Raw genomic sequence first — 26077 nt, forward strand, 5'->3', positions numbered from 1 at the left:
AGGGCTCTGCTGGTTGGCTTCCACCATGAACGTGAAGAATGAAGTGGTACCAAGGGTGAAATGTCCTGCAAGTGAAGCAGCTAGTTTCCAAAAACCCCATGGTCTTCTGTGTCCCTGGTTTCCCACAGAGATGCTCAGGAGGAAGGATGCCTCTCTGCTTTTTGAGCTCTCTGGATCTTGCCATTAGATAGCATCTCTTGGCATCTGAAAGGCAGCCTGCCATTCTGTTCTCCCGTGGAACACAGATGGCCCAGCCCACGTCTATCACTAATGAGGATCACATGCAGAGCCTTCTTGCTGGAGGCTCCCTTCCACAACCCTAGCTCTCCTTCCCCGTGCAGGCCAGTCACTGCTGACCATGGCATTTAGGTCTGAGAAGCCTGCTTGCTGCTCTCCCACTCACAGAGTTGAATAGAAAAATCTATTAGGTGGGCCTTGGGAAACGATTCTCATTCAGCTAGAATTTGAAACATTGAGGATTAAGGGATGGCTGCCAGTTTGATTGCAAGGGTGAAGTTTTGGGTTCTAGCTGCCCGTGGAGGCTGTTGAGTTTCCTTATGAGCAAGCACTGGAAGTTCTTCAGTAGGAACATGAGTAGTACCTGTTGTCATTCTGAGCTTGTTAGTCCCATCCCCAATACAGAGGTTGACCAGGTAGGACATCAATTTTTCACTGCTGTGTAATCTCACCCAGGATGATGGTAGGGTTGGAAATAGTGAGATAAGAAGGTTAAAGGCATTAGAATATAGTAGAAAAAGCGTAAATGTTGATGTAAGACAGACCCATGTCAAGTCTTTGCTCTACTAGTTGCTATCTGTTTGACCTTGGACAAGGTACTTCACCTTTCTATACACTAACTCCTTTTTCCGTGAAATAAGCAAAATGCCCAGATCATGAGGATTAAATGGGATAGCACACGAAAAGGCCTTGACACAGCGCCCTGCTCTCAGCAAGCCATACATGAGAATTCCCTTTCCTATTTTCTTTCTATAGTAGAAATTTAAAATATGTACTTGAGTATGGTGGAACATTAAGGTGAGCTAAAAATGACGGCCCCATGTGAAATCCTACACAATTCTGTTCACCTGTTTTATGCAAAACTTGACTGGTATTTGAGATGTAGGATAGTTTCTTTTTCCTTGCTATTTATTGCAAGTCGGATGCAGGTCTGGTACTCGTGACTAGGAGAACAGTTCCAAACTGCTAATATGAACACCAACAGAAATGCAAAATCTCTTTTGGGCTTAACACTGTAACTCATTCCTTTAACTTTCAGAGCTGCCAAGGAAAGGTCACCACCACCACTAGCCGCCCTTGAGGGCGCCAATGATTCTGGTCAATCCCGCCATGTACAAGTGTGGTCTAACTGGTCAGTACCAGTTAGACCAGAAAGTACTTTTCTAGAACAAGGAGCAAAGGACTTTAGAAAACGACTTTATGAATATTATTTTCTGATCCAGAAATCTCTCTGGGAGTCATCTTTCACTCTTCCAGAAAACAATGGACACTGAGGTTTGCTGCTCAAAAGGAAGTACTAGACCTATTGGTTTAACACTGATGCCTACTAAAATAGTTTCAACAGCGTTTAAACAAGGTAGATCAATCACCGCTTGTTCCTCCTCAACTAGGTCAAGGCTCTTCCTATAAGAGCAGGTGGCTGTTCACTCCCTCACAAGTGAGCTCTGTCCATATTCGGCCAGCTAGCTCCAAGAGTGGTTATTAAACTGAATAAACACCGATCCTTTCCACAACTGTGTTCTTTAGACCTGGTTCTGTTCTCTAGAGCTGCACAGATGAAATCTGGCCCCTGGCAGCTATCCTGTTTTCCCCTTAATTTTTCCCCAAACCCTTCTCCACTCAGGAAGCAAAGAGGCCAGATCCTTGATTCTTGCTTGAAGACACGTAGGGGGGAACCATAAAAGTAGTTAAACAATCACAGAAGAAACTAGAAAGAGTGTCTTAAGAAGAGAAGTTCCTTGTCCTAGAAAAGAACTTTATGGAATATTATTGCAGAGGATGGTTACTTCCATGTTCCCATCTCCACGGAGAACAAAAAGAAGAAATGGTGGGCTTAAGGCAATGTTTCTAATCTATGGACGTCAACAGACAAATCAAAGCCCACCATTTCTTCTAGAAGGGGATCTAGTACTTCACCACAGAACTCTTTTGTTCATGGAGCATTTTATGGATACTGGTATTGTGTGAAACACATTTTAGGAAATTATGGTTTCAGATATGCTGCAGAAACTTAAACTAGACTTTTTAAATAACTTCCTGATTGATTATGGTCAGATCCTGGGACTGGTGGCCAAGGAACACTGAAGTTTCCTTCCTTGGAGGGTTGGTAGACTTCCTCTCTCCCCTTCCCTCTCCCTTTAATATCAGCATTAGACATCCATCTACCTGGGAGCCTTGGGGTGTAGGTCGGTGACACAGGGAATCTGGGAGTCTAGATCCTCCCCATCCCCAGAATCTATTTTTATGGATCTCAATCATGGTAGTGTTCCACGGAAGGTACAGCCTAGCTAGGACTGAGGGTTTTGGCTAAGAGGAGAGGGGGCTAGAGATGGGAAAAGTTGATGCAATTATTTTTGGCAGGAGTTGGAACCAAAGCAGCAGGAGAGAGTAAGTTTTAAGACTCTCTGGCAAAGTAACTTCCTAATCTGTCACTGGGTATGTGTAAAAAAGTGATTAGTGGGTCTCTATATTTATCATGATTACTCACAAATATGTAATTTACATAATATATACAGCACATTAAGTACTATGTCACCTTATATAATGTCCATATGTATAATGTATATGCATGTTATGTAACGCCAGTCTGGAGGTTCTTCCAGATTCTGCCAAGTATTTCCTAATTTATTTGGCAATTTTAACATATCTTTTCCATCTGTGGAAAGAACTCTCTTGAGAGGAGCTGGTCTCTGACCTGAAATATAATCATTCTACTAAGTCTGTCTCCATTCTCAACTCACTGGAGGAAACCTACAAAGACCAAGTCATAATGAGATGCAACGCCTAGCCCATTAGTCCAGGGACAACATAATGTATTGAAGACTTCCTGTTTCATTCTTTTTACTGCTAGAGGGGTAGAACTGTGGGGGCAGGTGAGAACATGTCTGGGGCACGGCCAGAATCAGAATGCGATGAGGAATGAGGGAGGATTCTCCCCTGACTGCCTAACTTTGAGAAGTCACTAAATTATAGTAAGCCTTGCTTTCCTCATTATTTAGATGGGGCTAATAATATCCTCTCTGTCAACCTCAGGGGTTGCTGTGAGGAGCACTATGATGAGGTACTCCACAGTGAGAAACCACAGTCCCAGTAGTTAAGGGATGAGTTGCAAAGTCAGATTAAACACCACCACCAGACTTACTGAGGTTACAAAATTGAAAGTACAATTCCACCGATGTTTGCTATACTTTGTGGCTTTAAGGAGGACATGGGCCATGTCTCTCAAGCAACATTGCCAGTCCTGTGCACCACAGTGGGCAGGCAGGGGCCAGTCTCTGACTTGTGAGTCTCTAAGAATCACTTTCACCTGTTGATAGTGCCATGTCTCAACAGCCTCAATCTTGGGGGGCTGAGGCTGAAACACATTCAAGAATTTCTGCAAATGTCTTAGAATCAGCGACCCCAAATTGAACCTGCCTTCATTTCAGAATCAAGTGGCTTCAAAGATAGTACCTGTTGTCATTCTGAGCTTGTTAGTCCCATCCCCAAGGAGCCCATCATTCAGGACATTCTTCAGGTGGCCTGCTTTCCCCTTGCCCAGCGGTCTGCACTGTTAGGTTGAACAGGATGGTTCTAGATCTCTGTCTTAGACGGTCCTAGATGACTGCTTCTTTCAGAGTTAGGATCAGTTTGTACACACAATCCTAATTTTCCCTTCCTTGCGCAAAGTTCCTGACCCAGTGTTAGGAGATCAGAGGGAGCTCAGTGGAGTGACGTCGAGTGGGTCCAGGTTTCCTGTTCGGAAATCTCAGAGGGGATGGAGGCTGAAGGAGCAAAGGTGCCGAGGTGAATGTTTCTTTTTACCAACAAAGCTCTCCACAGACTTGCCCTCGGGGAGGGCGGTGATGCTGTTGCCAGCTGAATGAAGCCCACTGAACTCTGCTGAGGCCCCTCTGGGCACTGGCTGGCAGCTCCCTGCTGAGGTGCCTCTGTCCTCCTTGTGCCTCTCCACTGAGGTCATCCGGGCAGCCAGAGGGGTTTCTAGATTAAGAGACTATGGTGACCATGATGAGATGACATGTGGAGAGTTTAATTTGAAGATCTGTCCATTGCCTTCAACCCTGGACCAGCTTCTCACCAGGTCAGGCCAGAGAGAGCCTCTGGGAAGTACTGGGAGGCCTCATTCTCTCATGTGGGCTTGTCCCGTCCACACATGTGCCACACGTTCATTCCTCTCTGGCAACCTGGACCCAAATGGAATCGCTTCTCAGTTACCAGAAATGACCCTTTTCCAAGATGTGTAGGTTCTTTTCCCTGTTACATATCTTCTTAGTGGTACCTAGTCCCAAACCACATTAGCCAAGATACCATGGACAAGTCTCTTAACTTTTCCGAGACTCAGTTTCCTTATCTGACAAATGGGAGAGTAAATCCTGCCCAGCATAGCTTTCATGTTGTTTTGAGGATCCAGAATGGAAATTCTCAGTCTCTTTATGATAAGGAGATACTTTAATTTCCCTTAAATCTCATGATCACCACAGGGCAATGTGCCTTGACAATGAAATGGCAGAAACGGGGAGTCAGAGCCTTCTTTTTCTTTCCCACTTTCTGTTCTTGTACTGCATATTTTTTTCAATCCAGAAAAATCCACCAGTAAATAAATATTTGTATATATAAATATATATATGCTACATATAAGTACACACACTTAAGACCTTCAGTAGGGCCTTCAGGTCGTGCTCGGGGAGTGGTCGTTGCAGAGGCAGGAGGGAACTGCCTGACGCCTTGTCTCCTGGTCTCCTCAGCAAAAGGCCCTTCCCTCCCATCTTCTTTGCCTTCAGGAATAGTCTGCCACCAGGGCTTGGAACTCAAACAGGAAACACGCTGTGGCTTGAAAAAGAAAGAAGCTGGGGGTGGTTTTTTTTTTTTTTTTCTTCCCTTTTTACACAATATTATGACACCAATTTGAAAAATAAATCTCAGTTTCTCTGCTTTCCCTCCCAGGTGTTCACAGAACTAAGAAAATAAATACCACATCTAAGGTGTGCTATGTAGGCAGCTCTGGGGGCTCTTGGAGCCGGCTCTAAACAAACACACAGCCAGCAGAAGGCTTCAGGAAAATCACCACTGCCCACTGAGGGTGCGCAGAACCAAGAAGGGAAACACAGCTTTCCACAGCCTTTCTGCCTCCTCAGCAAGTTCCGGGAGAAGCTGTCACTCGAAGGACAACCAAGAAACCAGCGTGCGTATGCTGAGTCCTGCCAAGGGCTGCGATCTGAGAGTTGGAGGTGTTTTTGTCTCCTCACAGAGGGACCTTTGTGAGCGTCCCCTGGAACGCAGGCTCTTTCCCTTGGCCACATCCGATCTCCCCTTAGACAGGAAACCTGCAGCCTGCTCCTTGAGAGCGGCGAGGAAACTTGCAGGGGTGGTGGAAAGAAAGGGGGGGTTTCTCCTTCAGTCTCAGAAAGTCCCGCTCAAGGTCTTCTGGGAAAGTGGGAGTTGCTGCATGAGCCAGCTGCGCCCTGGAGGGCTCTAAGTCCATTCACAATGTCCTGCCGGCACTGGCTCTGTTGGAGTGTGTCCATAGTTGAAATAGAATGGATGTCAGGGTGAAGCCTTCTTGCTGAAGGGTGGCTTGGCTTCCACTGGTTGGAGAAGAGAGTGTGTGTGTGTGTGTGTGTGTGTGTGTGTGCGTGCGCATGTGTGTGGTGTGTACGTGTGTATGTGTGTGCTTCAGTTTCTTGTCTTCTCTCTTGGTTGAACTAGCATTGGGCATAGTGTCTAGTCTTTTGAACGGCTCTTCCTCCTCAGAGAAAAGAAGCTGCTCTTCTGGGGGGGCCCCATCATCATAGGCGCTTGGTTCTTGTGAGTAATTTTAATCTAAAAGCAAAGAGGCAGAAATGAATTAGTGGCCTGCAAATCCCAGAAGCCTATGGGAGAGTGATCTGCAGAGAGAGGAAGGGAGGCCAGCTTCGGGCTGGAAGGAGCCCCATGCAGAAGGACGACTGTCCTTGAACAGCTTCAGAATTGGCAACTGGACCCTGACTGGGCCTGGCGTTTGGCACTGCTGGAAGCAAGGGGCGGAAACGCTGGGGAGAGACAGGTGTGAGCTTCCCACGTGGCGATCAGCTGAGCTGATCACCTGTCTCATGTCCTTGCTATTCATAGTCTCTCAGAATGTCACAGCCAGAGGAGACCTCAGGGACCATCTCATTCAATCCCTCTGCAGGATAGATAAAGGAATGGAGATCTCAATGCTCTCTTGAGCCTTGGATTAGCCTAAGGTCGCACAGAGAAGGCCGGAACAGCTAGAGCCTAGTTCTTTGGATTCCCCGCCTCCACTGCTCCTGGCCATTCCTGCCTGGGCAGTGCAGAGATGTCAACCAGTAACTCCAAACTGACCTAGAGGCTTCAGTCTGACCTCCGACCCAAGCGCTACTCATGTGGAAAGTTTCCAAGGGAGTCTCTTAGGTGTTTCCTCTTTTCTTAGTCTTCTAGGGGAGACCCAAGTTTCTTTTAAAAGCTTTTATTTTTGTTTGAATTTTAGGTTTAATGAGTGCCTTCTGCAAACTTTAAGTCAATTGGAAGTGAAAGACACTGGTGAATTCTCATTTTTTTGTCCTTCTTCCCAACCTTACCCTCAGGGTATGGCTTCAAAATGCTTACTCCCTATTTGAATGTGGCCTGGTGACACTGATGCGTTGATAATCTGCATTGTCAGTCCAGCAACATTTATCAAGTAGGAAGATGGTGTGGGAACAAGAGGCACTTAGGATTCAAAGACCTGGGTTTGGGTCCTAGGACTCCCCCTTCTTTGCTGTGAACCTTTGGACAAATCATTTAGCCTTCAGAAGCAGTGCTTGCAGAACCGTAAAATGAGGATAGTAGCATTTATTCTGTTTTTCTCACAAAGTTGTTGTGAAGATCAAATGACAATCTGTCAGTGAAAGCCCAATGTAAACTGTAAAATGGAATGCACCAGTTAAATAACTTATCTTACACTGGAGGAGGAGAAAGATGCTTGTCAAAAGAAACACAATCTATGAGCCCGTTCTCTTGAGTTTTACCACCTATTGAAATGACAGTGTGACCCTAGAGAACGACAGAAGAACTCTTGAAGAGAGAGACCCATCAACAAGTTTAAATGTAGGATAAGCCAAGTGTTTCAAAAAGAAGTTAGGTAAGGAATGAGAAGAACCTGAATGGAGCAATTGAGGAAGCATTTTAAGATCTGAAAGGAAGGGAAGAAAATGTGTTGGTGAAAGAGAAAGGGAAGGCACTAGGTTGAGGGGCTACATACCAGCTGGTTGAGTGTGGACCAAAGGATGAGAAATGAGGTCAGGAATACAGGTGGGACAGTTGGTATAGGGTTTAAAGGGAAGGAGGCAGCAGAGATTGGGTTTAATATGAGGTAGTGGGGAACCATGATAACTTTTTAAGCTGGAGGATAACATGAAGAGAAGAGTTTGAAGGGAATTATTCAATAGCTGTTGTCAAGATGAGCTGGAGCTGGGAAGAGTCTGGCTAAGAGGGTTCTACTGCAAGCCAGGTTTAAATTTATAAGGCCCCAGGATATAGAAGGAAAAAGATGGGGCCAAAAGTCATTGTAGGGAATGAACATAACCTGGGGGAAGGAAGCTGAAAACGACTGTTAGGTTGGTTTCCATCAGCCTGAAAATCTAGGAAGGGAGAGAGTCCCTCTGTTTTGTGGTAGTCACCAGGGGAGCACACCGACGACACGTCAAGTACCGTTTTGTGTTATGTGCCTTATTATGGGCATTGTCTTTATCTCAGAATTCAGGGAAGTGAGGCACTTATCTGTGGTGTGCAATTTAGCCCCATCTGATGGTAGTGATTTGTGGCACATTTCCTGTGGTAAGCCTTGTCCCGCTCCGGAGCACAGGAGCCCCGAGGGGAAGAAGACATTCATCTTATTCACCTTGGTATCCCCTGAGCCAGCGCAGAGCCTGTACCTGCTATGGAAGTACTGACTGGTTAGCACAGCCAAGAAGAACGGGGGAATGTTCTGGCAGTGGAGCTGGCCGTGCTTGGGACAGAGAGTGGCAGCTGTGGCACCGCTTACATTTCCCATTGATGGAGCCCATTATTTTAGACCGTGGAAGATCCTTGCTTCTCCTTTTTCTCCCGCTAGCTGACCAGTTTATTTGCTTGTTAGCACCTCCAGGGCAAAGGGGAGGAGGTGAAACTCAAATCCCTTTCATTTGGGTTTTCAGCAGTTTTGACAAAGGTCTTGATGGGGCAGGAGTTTGGAGATGCTGGGTAACGTGAGGTTTTGATGTGGTTTGTGGATTCTAGTTCTACAGATAACTGGGAGTTCACTGTATGTACATACACTGGGGGCAAGAAGTATGAGATCATGTCCTCAACTCGAGTCAAAGAAATGTCAGTATCTTACCCCCTCATTCCCAGATTAGGAGGAGCTAGTGGGCTAAATAGGTAAGATCCCATTTTAGGAGGTAGTTGGATGTGGTTAAATCTGCCTTTTCAACCCCTGATGGAAAGAGAGCATCCCACATTTCTGTAGTTAGAACCCAAACCTCTCTGGTCAGGCAATTAACTAAAGTCTGTATGACTGTCTTAAAAACCCTTCATCACATTTATAACATCTGGCAAGCACTAGGGACAGCAGCCCCATGCCCTTAGTTTTCTGTTTTATTACAGAGAAAATTTGTTAACAGTTAAACATGTCACATTTTCCTTAGGAAGTCCTTGTTCATAGTGTAATAACAGTCACCCATTTTCCCCTTCCCTAGGTAAGTAACATTTAATTCTTTAATGGAATTGGAGATTTTTTGGTTTTGTTTTTGGAGTATACTTTGAGGTGAGAGGTTACTATACAGTTATCCTTTGGTATCCATAGGGAATTGGTTCCAGGACCCCTGGCAATATCAAAATCCACGGATGCTGGTTTTATTCAAGTCTCTTGTGTAAGGTGGTATAGTATTTGCATATAACCTATGCACATCCTGTACACTTTAATCATTTCTAGATTGCTTGTAATACCTAATGCAGCGTAAACGCTATGTAAATAGTTGTAAATATAATGTAAATGCTATGTAAATAGTTGCCAGCACACAGCAAATTCTAGTTTTGCTTTTTGGAACTTTCTGGAAGTTTTTTTCCTGAATATTTTCTATTCAAGGTTGGTTGAACCCAAGGATGCGAAGCCCATGGATGTGGATGGCCAGCTATATGATGGCACTTTCCCAAACACGCAATGTCTTGGATACCATATGTTAAACAGTCCATTACTTTCAAATTCGTTTATGATCTTTCTTCTCTCCTTCATTAGTTTTTATGTATACTAGGGTTTCTTAGGGCTCTCTTCTGTACTATTGATTTATCTATCCACTATTGCGTCAATTGCTGTGGCTTTATAACTATTTTAATATCTTGTGGGAAGTCCTTCTTCACAGCTCTTTTATAAAATGCCTTAGCTATTGCATTGTCTTGTCAAGTTTAAAAAACTGCATTAGAATTTTGTCTGGGGGGGGTCCCTATTTAGAAACATAGGATGTTTCTAAATTCAAATCTTTTAAAAAATATTACTTAAGTCTTGAAGTTTTCTTCATCTATTTTTCACAATTCAGTTTGGTATTTTGTTTTTGTCTGTTGCCATTATAATACTTAAACTTTTTTCTGTTATATTCCTCTGATTGGTTATTGCTGGTATGTACAAAAGCTATTAACTTTTGTCTATCTTTCTGTACAGCTTCATTGAAATAATTTAACCTATGAGGTTTTCAGTTGATTTTATTAGCTTTCTATATACATAATTATATTATCTGCAAATAATGACAGTTTTGATTCTTTTCCAAATAGTTATATTTCTTTTCTGCTTCATGTGTTTTGCATTGGTTAGAACTTCCAAATTACATTAGCACACGTCTTATCCATGATTTTAATGAGAATTCTGCTAGCGTGTTACGTAAAATATTACTCATTGGTTTAAGATAGATATTTTTCGGGACCTCCCTCGTGGTCTGGTGGTTAGGACTCCATGCTTCCACTGCAAGGGGCACGGGTTCAATCCTCAGGGAACTAAGATCCTGCATGCTGTGTAGCACGGCCAAAAGAAAAAGGAGGTTTTTTTTCTTTTTTTTTCTTTTAAGGAAGTGCCTTTCTGGTCTGAGTTTTCATCTTTAAAAATCAGAAATGTTGAATGTAATTGAGTATTTTGGGGTCATCTATTCATATTATCATGTGATTTTTCTATCCAAACTTATATAAGAAGACATCCTTGCATTCCTTTGATATATTCTTCTTGAGTGAATGATTCTTTTAATATATTGTTCAATTGTATCTGCCAATACTTTAATTTTTTTTTTTTTTTTTTTTGCTGTACACGGGCCTCTCACTGCTGTGGCCTCTCCCGTTGCGGAGCACAGGCTCCGGACGCGCAGGCTCCGCGGCCGCTCCGCGGCATGTGGGATCTTCCCAGACCAGGGCACGAACCCGTGTCCCCTGCATCGGCAGGCGGACCCTCAACCACTGCGCCACCAGGGAAGCCCTACCTATAATTTTTGTATCATGTTCATATTTGAGATTGGTCTGTAGTTTTCCAATTTTAAGCATAGTTTTTGTTAGGTTTTTGTATCTGTCTTAATTTTATCAAATGGATTGGGTAGCTTTCAATCTTTGTTCTATGGAACAGTTTACATAAATATTTATTCCCTAATAATATGGAAGAACTCACCAGTAAGATCATCTGTTTTAAGATCATTGTGGATGTAATTCTTTGAAAATATTTTTCATTTCATTAAGGTTACCTAGGATTTTTATAAGATGTTCAAGTTTATTAGAATCAAGATAAAACTATATATATGTCATATAATGTCTTATTAAATAAAACCATTACCATATTTATATTACATATGTATTAAATATTTTAATATCTCTAATCTCTGTTTTTCTTTTTCTCTTTTTAAAATTAGGTTTTCAAACATTTGACATGTTTAAAGAACTAGTTCTAGATTTTCCTTTTTTTTAATTGTTTAATTTCTAATTTTATCTTTATTTTCTTCCTTCTGCTTCTCCTAAGTTTGTTTTATTATTCTTTTAATTTGGGGATTATTCATTACATTTTTTTTCCTTTTCAAATAATGGAAGTATATGAGACTCTGAATTTACTTCCAAATACAGTTTAGGCTATATTCTGTAAGATTTGAATGCGAGCCTTCTCATTTTTATTATTTTTTAAATAGTCAATAATGTTAGCTTTGATCACCTCTTAAATCTATTATTCTTTAGGAGAATTTAAAAATCTCTGAGTGATTGGATTTTATTTATTCATTTAATCTTCTATTATTAATTTCTAGTTTTATTGCTTTGTGGTCACATAAAACAACCGTTATAATTTCTGCTTCTGGATTTTATACATATGTTTTCTTTGTGAACTAGTTTATGATCTATTTTAGTAAATATCCTATGAATCCTTGAAGAAATGAGATATTTAATTATTTAAGGCACAGTTATTTCATCCAAGTTTAATTTTTAAATTGAGGTATAATTGACATATGACATTATTTTAGTTTCAGGTGTACGACTTAATGATTTGATATTTGTATATATTGTGAAATGATCACCACAGTAAGTCTAGTTAACATCTGTCACCATAGTTACAAAATGTTTTCTTGTGATGGGAACTTTTAAGAGTTACTCACTTAGCAGCTTTCAAATATACAATACAGTGTTATTAACTATAGTCACTCTGCTGTATATCACATCCCAGGATTTAACTTATTTTATAACCGGAAGTTTGTACCTTTTTACCCCCTTCACCCGTCTCACCCACCCTGCTCCCCCTACCCCCACCTCTGACAACCACCAATCTGTTCTCCATACCTATGAGCTTGTTTTTTTAAAATCCAAGTTTTATGTCATTTACTTTTTTTACAGCTTGACCTCAAAGACAAACTTTTTTTTTTTTTTTTTTTTGCGGTACTGTTGTGGCCTCTCCCGTTGTGGCCTCTCCCGTTGCGAAGCACAGGCTCCGGATGCGCAGGCTCAGTGCCCATCGCTCACGGGCCTAGCTGCTCCGCGGCTCCACGGCATGTGGGATCTTCCCGGACCGGGGCACGAACCCATGTCCCCTGCACTGTCAGGCAGACTCTCAACCACTGCGCCACCAGGGAAGCCCAGAAACAAATATTTTAAAGCTTCTCAATACCTGTCTTTCTGTCAATTTTTTTTTTTTTTTTTTTTTTTTTTTTGCAGTATGTGGGCCTCTCACTGCTGTGGCCTCTCCTGCTGCGGAGCACAGGCTCCGGACGCGCAGGCCTAGCGGCCATGGCTCACGGGCCCAGCTGCTCCACGGCATGTGGGATCCTCCCGGACTAGGGCATGAACCCGTGTCCCCTGCATCGGCAGGCAGACTCTCAACCACTGTGCCACCAGGGAAGCCCTGTCAATTTTTTATATATGTATTTTTCTCAGAATATACATCTATACTGAGTTTCACAGTATATATTTTGATTCTGTTATTAAACAACTAAAATTTTATGACCATTATATCTCAAAATTGAGAGTACTTTATATTAAATAAAAAGTGACATTCTTTATTCCACTTTATGCTTTTGGCATGTTGGAAGGTTAGTTTGCCCCAAACTATCACTTCTTACTTTTAATTTCTCTATGCTTGTTAAGGATAAGATAAAAAGATATATATATGTCTTTCTGTTTTAGATGTATCTCTTTATAAGAAGTATATCATTGGATTTTATTTTTTAACCCAATATGAGAGTCTTATACTTTTAATAGGGGACTTTAGCACATTTATATTTTTTTGTCATTATTGATATATTTAGTCTTAACCTCTTTTATCTTAATCAAAAAAATTTTAAATGTTTGCTTGTTATTCACTTTCTGTCTTGTGCTACACTGACAGGGTTCATTAACTTTAAATCCTCCCAGATTTGAAAGGTGTGCACCCTGTTTTTAGTGTCACTAGTAATTATCTAGTTATTAAAATTTTCTTCAGATTTACATCCTGTAATTATTAAAGTGAAGAGAGACAATGAAAAATTTAACATTTTTACTATTCTTTCAACAATGTCTCCCACGTGCTTTCAGCCTTGGTGAACATAACTTTAGGTTTGGGATCCCAGTTATGAATGTTTACATTACATATCTTCTCTTTCAAAGAATGATTTTTGCCATTTGCATTCAGTTGCATAACCATATTTAACAGTTTTTTTTTTTTTACTTTATTCTAATTTAACTGATTTTAATTTTTACCAAAAGTTCTTTTGTTGCTGTGCTGTCCCATCATTAAGCCTTCAATTCGGAATCACTTCATAGTATGTGCCTTCAGGAAAATGATTCAAAAAGGGTGCTTTTGTTTTAACTCTTTCAAGTTTAAGAATGATTTTCTGTTACCTTCTGCTGCAGACCAAATTGTGTTCCCACCTCCACACCCCAAAATTCATAGGTTGAAGCCCTAACCTCCAATGTGAGGGCATTTGGAAATATGGCCTTTAAGGAGGTAATTAAGGTTAAATGGAGTCATAAGGGTGGGGGCCTGAATCCAATAGGACCAGTGTCCATATAATAGGAAGAGACATCAGGAGTGAATGCACACAGTGAAAAGGCCATGTGAAGACAAGGTGAGAAGGCCATTGTCTGCAAGTCAGGAAGAAAGGCCTCACCAGAAAGCAACCCTGCCGACACCTTCATCTTGGACTTCCAGCCTCCAGAACTATGAAAGACTATGTTGTTTAAGCCACTCAGTCTGTGGTATTTTGTTAGGGCAGCCTGAGCTGACTAACATACCTTCCACAGACTGAACACCATAAAAATCATTGGGTCACAGTTTTTTTTTTCATCGTGAGTTGTAATCTCTAAAAGGTGGCATGGAGAGAGAGTGGGGATAGGAGGAGTATCTGGCTATTTTAAAATCAGTGCTTGGATCTGGAGGAAAGCAGTCCAGTTTCCAGATACTACTGAGCTAGGTGGCCGAGGTTTGCTTTCTTCCAGCTTTTTGTTTCTTTCTTTTAGGAGACAGGAGGAGCTTGGATAGATGTTTCTTTTTTTTTTGCGGTACGCGGGCCTCTCACTGTTGTGGCCTCTCCCGTTGCGGAGCACAGGCTCCGGACACGCAGGCTCAGCAGCCATGGCTCACGGGCCTAGCCGCTCCGTGGCATGTGGGATCTTCCCGGACCGGGGCACGAACCCGTGTCCCCTGCATTGGCAGGCGGACTCTCAACCACTGCGCCACCAGGGAAGCCCATTGGATAGATGTTTCTTAATTCAGCTCCATCAAAATTATAAGTAGTACAAATTCCCTCCATCCTTCCCAACTCTAACAAGGTGGTAAGATATTAGGTTTTGCTGTAGTATGTTCTCATCCTTTTCTTAGACTTCATAGAAACCAAAAGATTGAGGTAAGATTTTGCAGAAAAACTCCTACTTTTTATAACCTTTATAAAAGATGACATTTCTAAAGTCTCTGTCTCTAGGGACTAGTTTTACAATTTGTAGAAGTTATATGGAACAAAGAATTATAGAAATAAACCTACAATTCAGACCTAGTAACTGTCTTATGAAAACCTTTTTTCTAGAAGACAACTTGATGTTCTGAAGGGCTCCAAATAGCAGGTTATCGAGGTATCTGAATACTCCACTAGAGTGAGGAAGCTCAGAAACACAACTTCTGTCTTGAGATTTGCACCCTCACGATAGCATTGAGGATGTTACTAATGTAGTATCCCAGTGAACACCCTGGGCCCTGAACACCAGGACAGTGGTTTCTCTTTGCCATGGAGTTTCTAGCTGGGTTTCTGAGAACAAACTGCTAACAAAGGTATGGTAAATCAGGGACTGGGGTTGTTCCCTTGATTTTTGTTTGTTCAATCCTTTATCCATTGCTAAACAAATATTAATATTATTGTGCAACTATTACAAACAAACCAGGCACAGTGCTAGGTGCTGGGAAATATGGGTCACAGAAATGCCATAAACAAAATAGATAACCCGTGTGGTTACCCTTTCAGGGGAGTTTTCAGGTGGGTCCTCGGGGCTGCGGGTGCACCTGGGGTGCAGCGTGTCTATGCACTGTGGGAATTCTCCCCCAGGAGCCCCGGTGGTCACAGCAACTAGCTGGAAGTTTGGCGTAAGTGTGCACATTTGGCTGCCATATAAAGAAGCACCTTCTAGTGATTAGGCTTGTTCATCAGTGGAACAGTCTTCCTTTTGGGGTGGTAAGTTCCTTGCCACTGAGTGATTCAAGCTGAGGCTCTCAAGGACACTGTAGATGAAGCCTCAGAATTCACCATCTAGAACCATAAGCTCTTTGAAGACAGGTCTATGTCTCCTTTGGTTTTGGAACTGGTGTCTCCCAGTGTCTGACACATAGCACATATTCAATAAAAGCTTGGCAGGTAAATGAATGGATGGATGAATAAAGTGGAAGAGAAGCTGCACTAGATGATCTCCCAAAGCTCCTGTAACTCAGAGATTCAGAGTTTCATATTAAGTCAGTGCCCCAAAGGGGCCCAAAATAAAGCTTCTCACCCTCATCTCAAAGATTGGCAGAACTTACCGTGCAAGGTGGCTGCATCCAGGGCTCTCCGTCCACTTGCATTGGCAGCAGCTTGTTCGTCCTGGAGCCCCGAGAACAGAGAGCACAGTGAGCTTCTTGGAGTCTGAGGATGAGGGTTGCCCCCACCAGGGAAATAGAAGTGGGAAGACCTGACCTGCCCACCTAGGAGTGGTTCTGAAGACTCTCCTGGGGGGGTGGGGCTTGCTGAAAACAGATTTCTGAGCCCACGTCAGGGGTCCCGACTTGACAGGTGTGGGCCAGGCCCAGAGGTCTGTGTTTTAATAAGCACCATGGATGATTCTGTTGCTTTGACCCCCAGACTCTACTTTGAGAAACATGGCCCTGGGTGAGCAGTGAAGTCCAGAGGAGTCTGGGAAACAGCAGCCAACAAGTATGGCAGCACCACAGCTGAGTGGACCCTTAGTCAAACGATCAGCCAGAGGGCCTGTCCATGGTGCCAAAACGCCACTATGAAATGGGAAAGGTTATGAAATGGGGAAAGGCCTGGTTTCAATGTTGAGTGAGTAGTTGCATCGTGTCAGTGAGGTAACGTCTCCCACTTAAACGAGGTACAGCTCAGGTCTGAGTGTGTCTTGCCTTGCCCCCAGTCCTAAAGCATCCCCTCTTTTATCTCCTGAACAACAACAGACGCTGCGGTTGCATGGACCGTGGACCTGGCTTAGCTGGGAAAGGGGGTCATTGGGAATGGGATCCCCATGGGTAGGCGGAGGAGAGAGGAGAAAGTGTTGCTTTCTTGCTTGGGTCAAGGCTTCTTTGGCATATGGATTATTAAAGGAGAGAGATGAAGGAGAAAAGGCAGGTCCTTTCGGAGGCCTCTGGTCTGGGCGAGCAGGGAACAGTTGCCACCCACTGGCCAGAAAGCCCTCACCTGGGTTTGGCATCTGCTCTGCTTCTGAAATTATAAAATGAGGGAGGCAGGCTGCGTTTCTTTTTTTTTTTTTTTCAGGCTGTGTTTTGATGTAGATGATTCTCCGACTGACTCTGAGGATATTTAATAATAAGAACCAATAAACCTAATAATAAAACAAATAAGAGGAGAGAGAGAGTGGCATTTTGGTTTTGGGGAGTGAGGAGAGTATCTGGGGAATGCCCAGGAGGCTAGGGCTTCTGACTCACCCCCTCTATTTCTATCTGGAAACAGAAATATCCTATCTCTTATACATGTTTTTTAAAAATTCTTCAGAGACCAAATTCTCTGGTCTACATATGTTATGGCTTAGATGTGCTAATGGACTGGACCTACTCAGTGTTAGAGTCATGGGGGAAGGACAGAGAAGGAACTACAGAGGTTAACCTGGAAAACAGGGGCCCCAGCACAACAGCCCAACGAAGAAGAGAAGCAAAGATTTGGGGAATAATTGAAAAGACAGAGGAGACACAGAGAGGGAATGAAGAAAGGGGGTTAGTGGGCTAGATCAGGGAACCAGCTCTGAGGACCTTTCTGAAGGATGCAGGGGGGCACCAAGAACAGCGTTTCTCTGAATGTGCTCTGAGGACCTTCACCCAAGAGGTTAAGGGATAAAAGGGTTCTGTGTTTAAATAACTTTGGGAAACCTGCATGTGGTGGTCCCCTCCAGGAGATCCCCAAGACACACGAATAGATTTGATCTATAGAAATTAAATGGGAAATGGAAGGGAATGAGGACTCCTGACATAATCAGGTGGACGAAAATCTGTGACGAGTTGCATTTATTAAACAGAAGCAGCCCAAATCAGAAGATCCCCTCCATCAGACCCCATCTATTCAGGAACCTGCAGCGGCTGACCTGTGTGATCCACACTCTAGAGAACTGTCATCCTCTTAGTCAGTTATGACGGGTTTGCTGAGGTTGATGGTTTAACTCTACAAAGGTATATGGGATTGCTAACTCTAATAAAAGTATTTCTAAGACCATTATCCAAGAAAGAGCAGAGTGGAGCACAGAGCCTGGTTTTTGTCAAAGTGTGCCCTCTGGCATGCATTGAACAGTTCAATTTGTAAAGATAAAGAAGGCAAGGAGTTGGATCTCTGGTTCTCTGGACCTCATAGTATGACAATCCTATTTAGAGAATCTCACCAATTCATTCTAAGAGAACAGCAAACTGGTTGTGGTGGGACCCTTTAGTTGATGTCCTGGATGTTTGCGTTATACCCGGTTGGGGAAGTAGTCTCCAAAGACATTCTTCATCAATGTTATCAAGCTTCTGCCCCACCCCACTCTCTCTGCACTGAAATCTAAAGATGGCTTCCTAGTTGTTATCTGTAAGAATATTCAGGGAGGTGGGGAGACTGGGGGGCTGCTGGGTGATGAGGAGCATACCTGATGGAGACAGAGGAGCACTGGGCCAGCCTCCTGCCTGCACTCTTCAGGCCAGTGTAGATCTGCCCCATTTCCATGGCTCCCTCTAGCCCCACCACTTCAAGAAGCTGGTCACTGAGGTCTGTAGAGTGAGACAAGCAAAAGCAGTGCACACACATCTCTCTGTTTCCCAGTCTGGTTTGGGCCAGAAGGTCTGGTCCCTAGATGGCCAACCCAGAACTCTCAATATCCCTTCATCTCCTACCAAACAGCATTTTCATCCTCATTCTAAATAGGGAATTTCCCCAGAAGTCAACAAATGTACTTTTCATAAACAGAAACCCAGTTCTAGTAAAAAAAAAAGGTTTTGATTCAGAAGGTTAACGTGCATCCAATGAATAGGCTGACATATCCAGAAGCCTCTTCAAATGGAGCGTAACATAAAGGATGAACCAGCTATTTCTGAAATACAATCCCCCAGTGCAGCTAAAGACACATTGGCTTGGGATTAGGATAGGAAGGAATGCTGATGAAGGTCATTATCCAGAGCTGGATCAGGTTTCTCTTCCCTGAATGTCTGAATAACATTTTGGCCCTACTGACGATGACTGATGCTTAATTAACTTCAAATTTGGCCTGCGGTAAGCCAGTGGTGAGCCAACCTCCTTGGACATCCTTGGGGAAGTCAGTGACCTCTTTCAGGACACCAGGTGCCTCATCTGAGCCAAGGAAAAGAATATTTCACCTACACCAGATTATACTGGGTCCACAGTACAAAAAGAGGGATAGAAAATACGAGTCTCAGGCTCAGAGTCGCACAGGATCGATGGCTCCCCACAGTGGCAGTCGCTTCTGATTCAGCACCTAGAAGAGGTCCTTTTTTTCAAAGTTCCTGGGGCTTGGATTGTGCCTGTCCAATTTCTGGGGAAAGCAACGGCAGCGTTAAGGTTTGATGGTGGGCCCAAAGACTCATTTTGACAACACAGAAGCAAATTTATTTAAAACAGAAGCAAATAAAAAGGCAGCTTCTTTAAAAGCTTCCATTCCTTCTTTGCCTACTAAGGCAGGGGAAATTCTCTCACAGGTTGTGGCTAATCACTAACATCCTATTAATATTCATGAACTAGAAAATTGTTCTAGAAAATTGTTAATGTCTCTGCTTATTTGACAGATGGCTTCGGTCTTCTAAGGTGCCTCCTGATAAAGTACGATAGTGTTTATTAAGATTGGCAAGGAGATATTTGGGTTTGTCTTTACTTTTTTTTCACATACACACACTGTATTTTATTTTTACAAGAGATAAATAAACTGACACCAAGCATTGTGTCTTTACTTTTTTGTTAGACTGTTGTTTAAAAAACAGTCTCTTGACAGATATACTTCTTTTTTTTTTAACACCTTTATTGGAGTAGAATTGCTTTACAATGGTGTGTTAGTTTCTGCTGTATAACAAAGTGAATCAGCTGTACATAAACATAGATTCCCACATCTCCTCCCTCTTGACGGATATACTTCTAATGAAGACAGTTAAACTACTGGGCTGACCACAAATGTGTAAACGTCGCCGAAGTCTAACCTAACGATCACTAATGGACATCAGCTGCCAGCAGATACAAACACTGCATTAGTCTCTCTACACCCATGGTTTTCCCCTCCACACCCATCGACACTCCCATTCTCCTATCTCTGGTACTCCTGTTTTCATAACTGTGAAAAGATTACTGTCTCCTTAAACCCTCCATCTCATTTGGATTTGGAACAAGAAGCCATGAATAGGCAAAGTTTGTTTAGGAGAACGCTCCAGGCTCTCTTAAGGAGCTTAGATCCAGTAAACAACAAATGTCTAAACCTCTAGTCACTTAATTAGTTCCCTTCTTACTAAAGTGTGTTGAATAACCATTGGATAGTTTTAGCTTAATGTGTCATTTTACAGTGTCTGTGAAATCAGTATGGGTTGTGAATGAGAGAGAGAAGAAGAAGGAGGAGGAGGAGGAGGAGAAAAATGAGGAGGAGGGAGGAGGGAGGAGGGAGGGGAGGGAAAGGGAGGGAGGAGGGAGGGGAGGGAAAGGGAAGGAGGAGGGAGGGAGGGAAAGGGAGGGAGGAGGGAGGGGAGGGAAAGGGAGGGAGGAGGGAGGGGAGGGAAAGGGAGGGAGGAGGGAGGGGAGGGAAAGGGAGGGAGGAGGGAGGGGAGGGAAAGGGAAGGAGGAGGGAGGGAGGGAAAGGGAGGGAGGAGGGAGGGGAGGGAAAGGGAGGGAGGAGGGAGGGGAGGGAAAGGGAGGGAGGAGGGAGGGGAGGGAAAGGGAGGGAGGAGGGAGGGGAGGAGGGAGGGAGCAAAAGGGAGGGAGGAAAGACGTGTAGGGTGTGTTTAGGGGTGAGGAGAGTGGGGGAGTCATACTGGGGTAGGAGAAAGTAGGAGAAAAGAGAGGTCGAACTTTTTAGAAGTTTCTCTGTTGGCAGAGAGACAGATGTCTTGTAAAATGTTGCTCTCTGTACCAGTCTTTGGTATCTGACAGTGCTGTGATAGTTCAGTGTTTTCCCTCCTTGAAACATTCCCTGGTAACAAAATGTTCTAAGAAGCAGGGGCCTTAATAGACTCAAGTGTTTCAGCTTTTACAATGTCTTGGTCTTTTAACAAATTTTCCTGTTGAATGGCTTTAACAGCGAAAAGTTGTTATCACTTCCCACACATTACCTTGCAGCTATTACTTCCCACACATTACCTTGCTTCCTGGCTCTAGAAGAGACATAATGCAGGCTGATCTCATCAGTATGGGGGGTGGGTAGAGGCAGGGGTTTACACAAATGTGGGACTTGGGCGATAAGTGCAGAAGTGCAAGGGGAGGGGCCAGGATCTTCTATGTCTCACCGTTCGGCCTTTGAATTTGTACTCTGAATCTTCCCCGGTGTGAAGAGGCTAGGATGGCTCCTGCTTACCACTGAAGGAAGACTTGCTGGCTGTTCTGTTTCTCTACCATTGCCTAACTGATCTTTCAACTTCCTAAAATGCCTACCAGGAAGTTCTGCAGTAAAGAAATATATTCAACTTTGTTTCCCAAACTTATTGGACCATGAGACTCTTCTTTTGTGTGATACCTAGAAAACAGTTTTATAGGTAACCCTGGCAGTTTTCTTTGGAACACATTTTGGGAAATTCTGGCATCACTCAATTCCCTGTACTTCCTCTAGCACACAGATCCTTATGCAGAAACTAAATCTGGAGTTAAAATGAAACAGAACAGAGCACAGGTTGATGTGCAGGCACACAGAACATTTAACGTTCAGAACTTAGAATCCAGCATCAGGACACCTGATATACCACGTGTCTGCTTTACCTTAGGTACCAATGACTCAGAGTGTGGTTTGGCAATTCATATCATCTCCATATTGTCTCTACATTCTTCAATTTGTTTCTGTTTAAGATGGAATGTCCATGTATCTTAGCAAAACAGGAACTCATTAATCCATTCACTCAATCATTCAACAGTTACTGATGGCAACCAAGTGCCAGGCAGTGTGTTAAGAAGTGGGAATGCAAAATATTCAACTCTTGAAGGACTCTTGGCCAAGAGGGAGGAAAAGCGTTAGGTGTAGAAGATGTTGTCAGTGAACTATAGGAACAAGGAGGCCTGAGTAACTGATTATGACTGGGCAAGGTATGGAAGGAAGTGTCACAGACATTTAAGGAAGGTCTTGAAGGATGAATGCCAAGGTAATTTGCTGGGTTAAGAAGGAGAAAGAGGAAGGACATTCCAGGGACAGGGGTGATTGTGTGTAGGACTGGATAGTCACTGGATACACAAGGAAATTAATTTATCAATAAACTCACTTGGCAATGTCATTGGAAAATATAAAAAGTATCTCTCCCTAATGAGAATTACTATCTACAGATTTTTTTTTTCATAGAACTATAAAAAGAGGGTCTCTGGGCTGGGCACCAACTTGTTGCAACCAGAGAGCTAGGTCTTTCAGCACTGCTCCTGGCAACAAAGTCTTGGGCAGTGCTCTGTGTGCAGCAAACACTTCCTCCAAGAAAGAAAAAAGAGGAAGAATGGGAACATGGGAACAGGAGAATGTGGAAGCAGAGGCGGAACAGCAAGGACAGCGATAGCAGTTCCAATCTGGTACACTTGATTCAGCCTCCAGTATGGGATTTTATAAATGCACATCTGCTCATGTCACCTCCACAGCAAAAACCCTTCAGTGGCACCAACCATGACACCAGGCACTGGGAAGGGAAGATGAAATGTGCACGCTTTCATACCTATGATCAGACTGTAAACTGGCAGAAAAGTTTTTAGAAGTTTGGTAATAAATGTCTAAAACTTTCACACGGTTGATTCATTTATTTCTTGATATTGATCACAAGAAACCACTGAAAAAATCTAAGTTCATACAAATATGAATATTGTGGCGTCATTTATTACAGTGAAACTTCCCCCTCCCCCATTTCTACCTATATGAGAATAGTTAAATTATATGGTATCAAACTATAGAATTTTACACTGCTATTAAAATGTTTACAGATTTCAAAAACATTAAATATGTATATGTTATAACTTCAAGTGCGAAGGCAGGATACAAACTTACTTGCATAGCATGTTCTCAACTATATAAGAACATGCATGGAAGAAAAGAACAAATTCCCCTAAAATCTTAAAGAGTTGTGAGTTCTGGGTAATTAGATTAAAAGTGATTATTATTTTCTACTTTATGTTTTTCTAAGTGTTTTGCATGTTCTATAAGTGTATATCACTGTTATAATTTAAAAGTCATTTTAAAAACCTATCAACTGCTGTTCATACTTGGAAAGATGTAAGTTCCCTGGCTTGATGATGCCCAAGACCCGCCCCCATCTGACAAGAGGCTGCCTCTGTACCGTTATCTCCTGACATCGTAGGGCTAAGTTCCTGCTCCAGACATATACAACAACTTAGCTCCCCAATAAACCCTACTGTTTCTCTTTCATGCCTCTACCCATGCCGTACCCCTGCTTGAAATGCTCTCTTCCACTTTTACTTGCTCATCAAAACCCAGCTCAAGCACTGTCAACTTCAAGAAGCCTCCCTGGACTTCCATGCCTGCAGTTTGATTTAGATATTCCTCCTCAAACTTTCCCAGGTAGACATATATGGTCAAAGAAAGAACAGGCTGGTTGATGTGTTGCTGTGGGCAAGAGATGGTTACAGTAATTACTGTACCACAGGATCTAGGTTGAACAGGGAAGGAGTTGACGGACTAGGTGAAAAGGGAGAAGCCAAGTGAGAGACTTGATGAGTTCCAGGAGCAGGTGTTCTGAGACGGTGGGAGAAAGGTTTGGGAGGATGTGCTGTGAGTGGCGCTAGGATGACAAGTTCTACCTGCGGCCCCAGTGGTGGGCAGCTGAAGGAGAGGGTGGTGATAGGGATCAGAGTCAAGGAGAAGTGCGGCTAGGTCAGCGGTTCCTCAACTTTGCTGCATGTTAGAATTACCTGGGGTGGGGGGGGGTACAAATAATAATACCCAGGTTGCCCCCATACCAGTTAAATCAGAATGTGTGGGCCTCCTACGGTATAGCACAGGGAACTGTATTCAATATCTTGTAATAATCTATAATGGAAAAGAATCTGATAAAGAATATATATATGTATATATTATGTATAACAGAATCATTTTGCTGTACACCTGAAACGCTGTAAACCAACAACACTTCAATTAAAGAAAAAAGAAAAAAGAATGCATAGGCCTGGGAGCTAGGCATCAATCAGTATTCGCCTAGCTGATTTAAAGATTCCCCAGGTGATTCCAAAATGCAGACAGTTTGGGAACCGCTGGGCTAGGTTATTGGGTAGATCATCCCCATAGGCCAGTGGTTCTCAGAGCGTGGTATCAGCATCACCTGGAAACTTGTTAGAAACGGAAATCCTCAGGCCTCACCCAGATCGACTGAATCAGAAACACAGGTGGTTGGGCCTGGCAGTCTGTGTTCTAACAAGCCCTCTGGAAGATTCTGAGGCACACTCAGAATCAAGTTGGAGAACTTGAGCCTTAGGCAATAAAACTGCCCAAAACATATGCAGGAGTTGGAGTGAAGAAGAATATAAACAAGTTACTTCCTGACTGCTTTGATCCAGAGCTTCTTCACTTGAAAAGGAGACGTTAGGAATAATAATACTGACCTCAAAGTGTGGTTATGCGATTAAATGGCAGAGGTGTATGTGAAAGTGTCTGGCACAGAGTGGGCTCCAAAAACATATTAGGTTTGCTTTCCTTTTCTGCCACATTCACCCTGGCAACTCCCAACAGTCTGTCTGTCTGTCTACCTTCTTAGAGCTGTGTACAAGAGTCCAGCCCATAATATTCAGGTTAAAACATCTTTAACAATCTTCAGTGTTCCTCGTGGTTTCACACAAAGGCCGTAAATCCAGGTGAGCTTTAGATGAAGTGGGCATCCTGCCCCAGCTGTTTTTCTTCCTTTAAACTCTTCCCTGACTCTGTTCCTTTTCCCACTTCTTTGATCTCAGCCCCATTTTGCTTTTATTTCTTTAGACCTTCCCACAGTCTGGAGGAGGGGGTGGAGCTCAGCGCCAATAGGTAAAGGCTGGCAGGGCGCTCCTATTTAAGGGGCACATCTTCCCTGTTTAAACCCTCTGGAAGCCCGAGGACAACATCTCAGTTCTTAGTGAGGCATCCAAGGTCATTCGCTATCTGGCCCTGTTCCCAGCACAGGTATCCCTCTGCCTGGGGAACTCCTGTTTACCCTCCCGGGACACTCCAGGCAGTGTGCTTTTTCCTTCTCCTCTGCTCAGTGGATCTCACCCAACGACAACTGTTTCTGGACGCATCACTCTCCCAACCCCACTGAGAGTTGAAGGCAGGGATGTGTTCTTGTTTTGTTTATCTTTGAATCCTTAGCAACTAGTCCAGCCCTTGGCATATAGAAGGCTCCCAATAAATGTTTGTTGAGTAAATTGAATAAGATACATACTTTAGTGTCAAAGACCTTGACAGGTTTAGCCTGAAAGAGGAAAAATATAATGATTAATAATAATGATAACAACTTGCCTAGATTAAACTGGGTAACAGGTTTTCCATGAATTAACTCATTTAATCTGCATATAACAGATAATGATGACCCAGTCTGGTTTTCACCTCTCTTCTTTAATGCATAATTTTTATGTTCATACTCATCTTGGCTGCTGGTTCACATTAATGAACATTCAGTCCTTTAAGATGTAAGGGATATGATGTGGGTGTCATGATTTGGGCTCCTCACTTGCGGTGCCCTGGAGAAGCGTGGGAGATCCTTAGCCTAGCTGCGTGCTTTGCTACCCTCAATCTCACTCCCACCCTGCTTCCCCTTCCATCTGCACTCCAGGGTTCAGGTATGAGGGCTGCAATGGGCTACCCCCGGAATCAAGCAACCCTCAGCGGAGGTGCTGAAACCCTATGTGACGGCACCAGAAGGCATCTGAGCCATCCCATCCCAGCCGTGAGGAAGGCCGCCGCATACCCTAGAGCAGCTGTGTGACGTAATAAACCCTGTGGGCTCTGCCCCTTTACCTGGGTTACAGCAGCACAGGTGGACTGAGGTGTTAGGTGTCTGTGCTTACTTTGGGCTAGAATCCTACCAGTTCAGCAGGTAACACCAGTCAGCTAATGCTGCTCTGAAGCTTTGACTGACAGGGGTATGTGTCTGATTAATTCGAAATGCAAAAATTTGTCACTACTTCATACGTGGCCTCTGACAGACAAATATGGCCTCACAGGGATAAAGGAAAAAGCTCAGAAACTCTGCGCAAGTTCTTGAGTTTGGGGCTAACAGCTCAATGGCTGTGTCCATACAGGGCAGGGCATTTGTTTTCTCTGAGTCTGTCAGTTCGCTAGGGCTGCCATAACAAATCCCACAGGCTGGGTGGCTTAACCAACACAAATCTATTCCTTCACAGTTCTGGAGGCTGCAAGGCCAAGGTCAAGGTACATCTTGCACCTTTCAGGGTTGGCTTCTTCTGAAGCCCTTCTCCTGGGTTTGCAGATGGCCACCTTCACACAGCCCTTCCTCTGT

General features: G+C 43.4%; 1 protein-coding gene across 5 annotated transcripts in view; it reads right to left on the minus strand.

The window, feature by feature from the left end:
* DGKG (diacylglycerol kinase gamma) overlaps window positions 1-26077 on the minus strand; it is a 210180-nt gene that overhangs the window by 7926 nt on the left and 176177 nt on the right. For 2 of the 5 annotated variants that reach the window (XM_033403218.2, XM_004278462.4), the window contains 3 exons: window positions 18058-18178; window positions 15737-15797; window positions 5089-6057 (listed from right to left, as the gene is read on the minus strand). In XM_033403218.2, coding sequence (XP_033259109.1) covers window positions 5959-6057; window positions 15737-15797; window positions 18058-18178 — 281 coding nt within the window. In that variant the 3' untranslated portion in view covers window positions 5089-5958. Of the gene's footprint in view, window positions 1-5088; window positions 6058-15736; window positions 15798-18057; window positions 18179-20345; window positions 25031-26077 lie in introns of those variants that run through there. The other 3 variants (XR_004476058.2, XM_049710225.1, XM_033403219.2) reach the window with 3 other exon arrangements.

The sequence above is a fragment of the Orcinus orca genome, chromosome 5 (assembly GCF_937001465.1).
Source record: "Orcinus orca chromosome 5, mOrcOrc1.1, whole genome shotgun sequence".
Taxonomy (NCBI): domain Eukaryota; kingdom Metazoa; phylum Chordata; class Mammalia; order Artiodactyla; family Delphinidae; genus Orcinus; species Orcinus orca.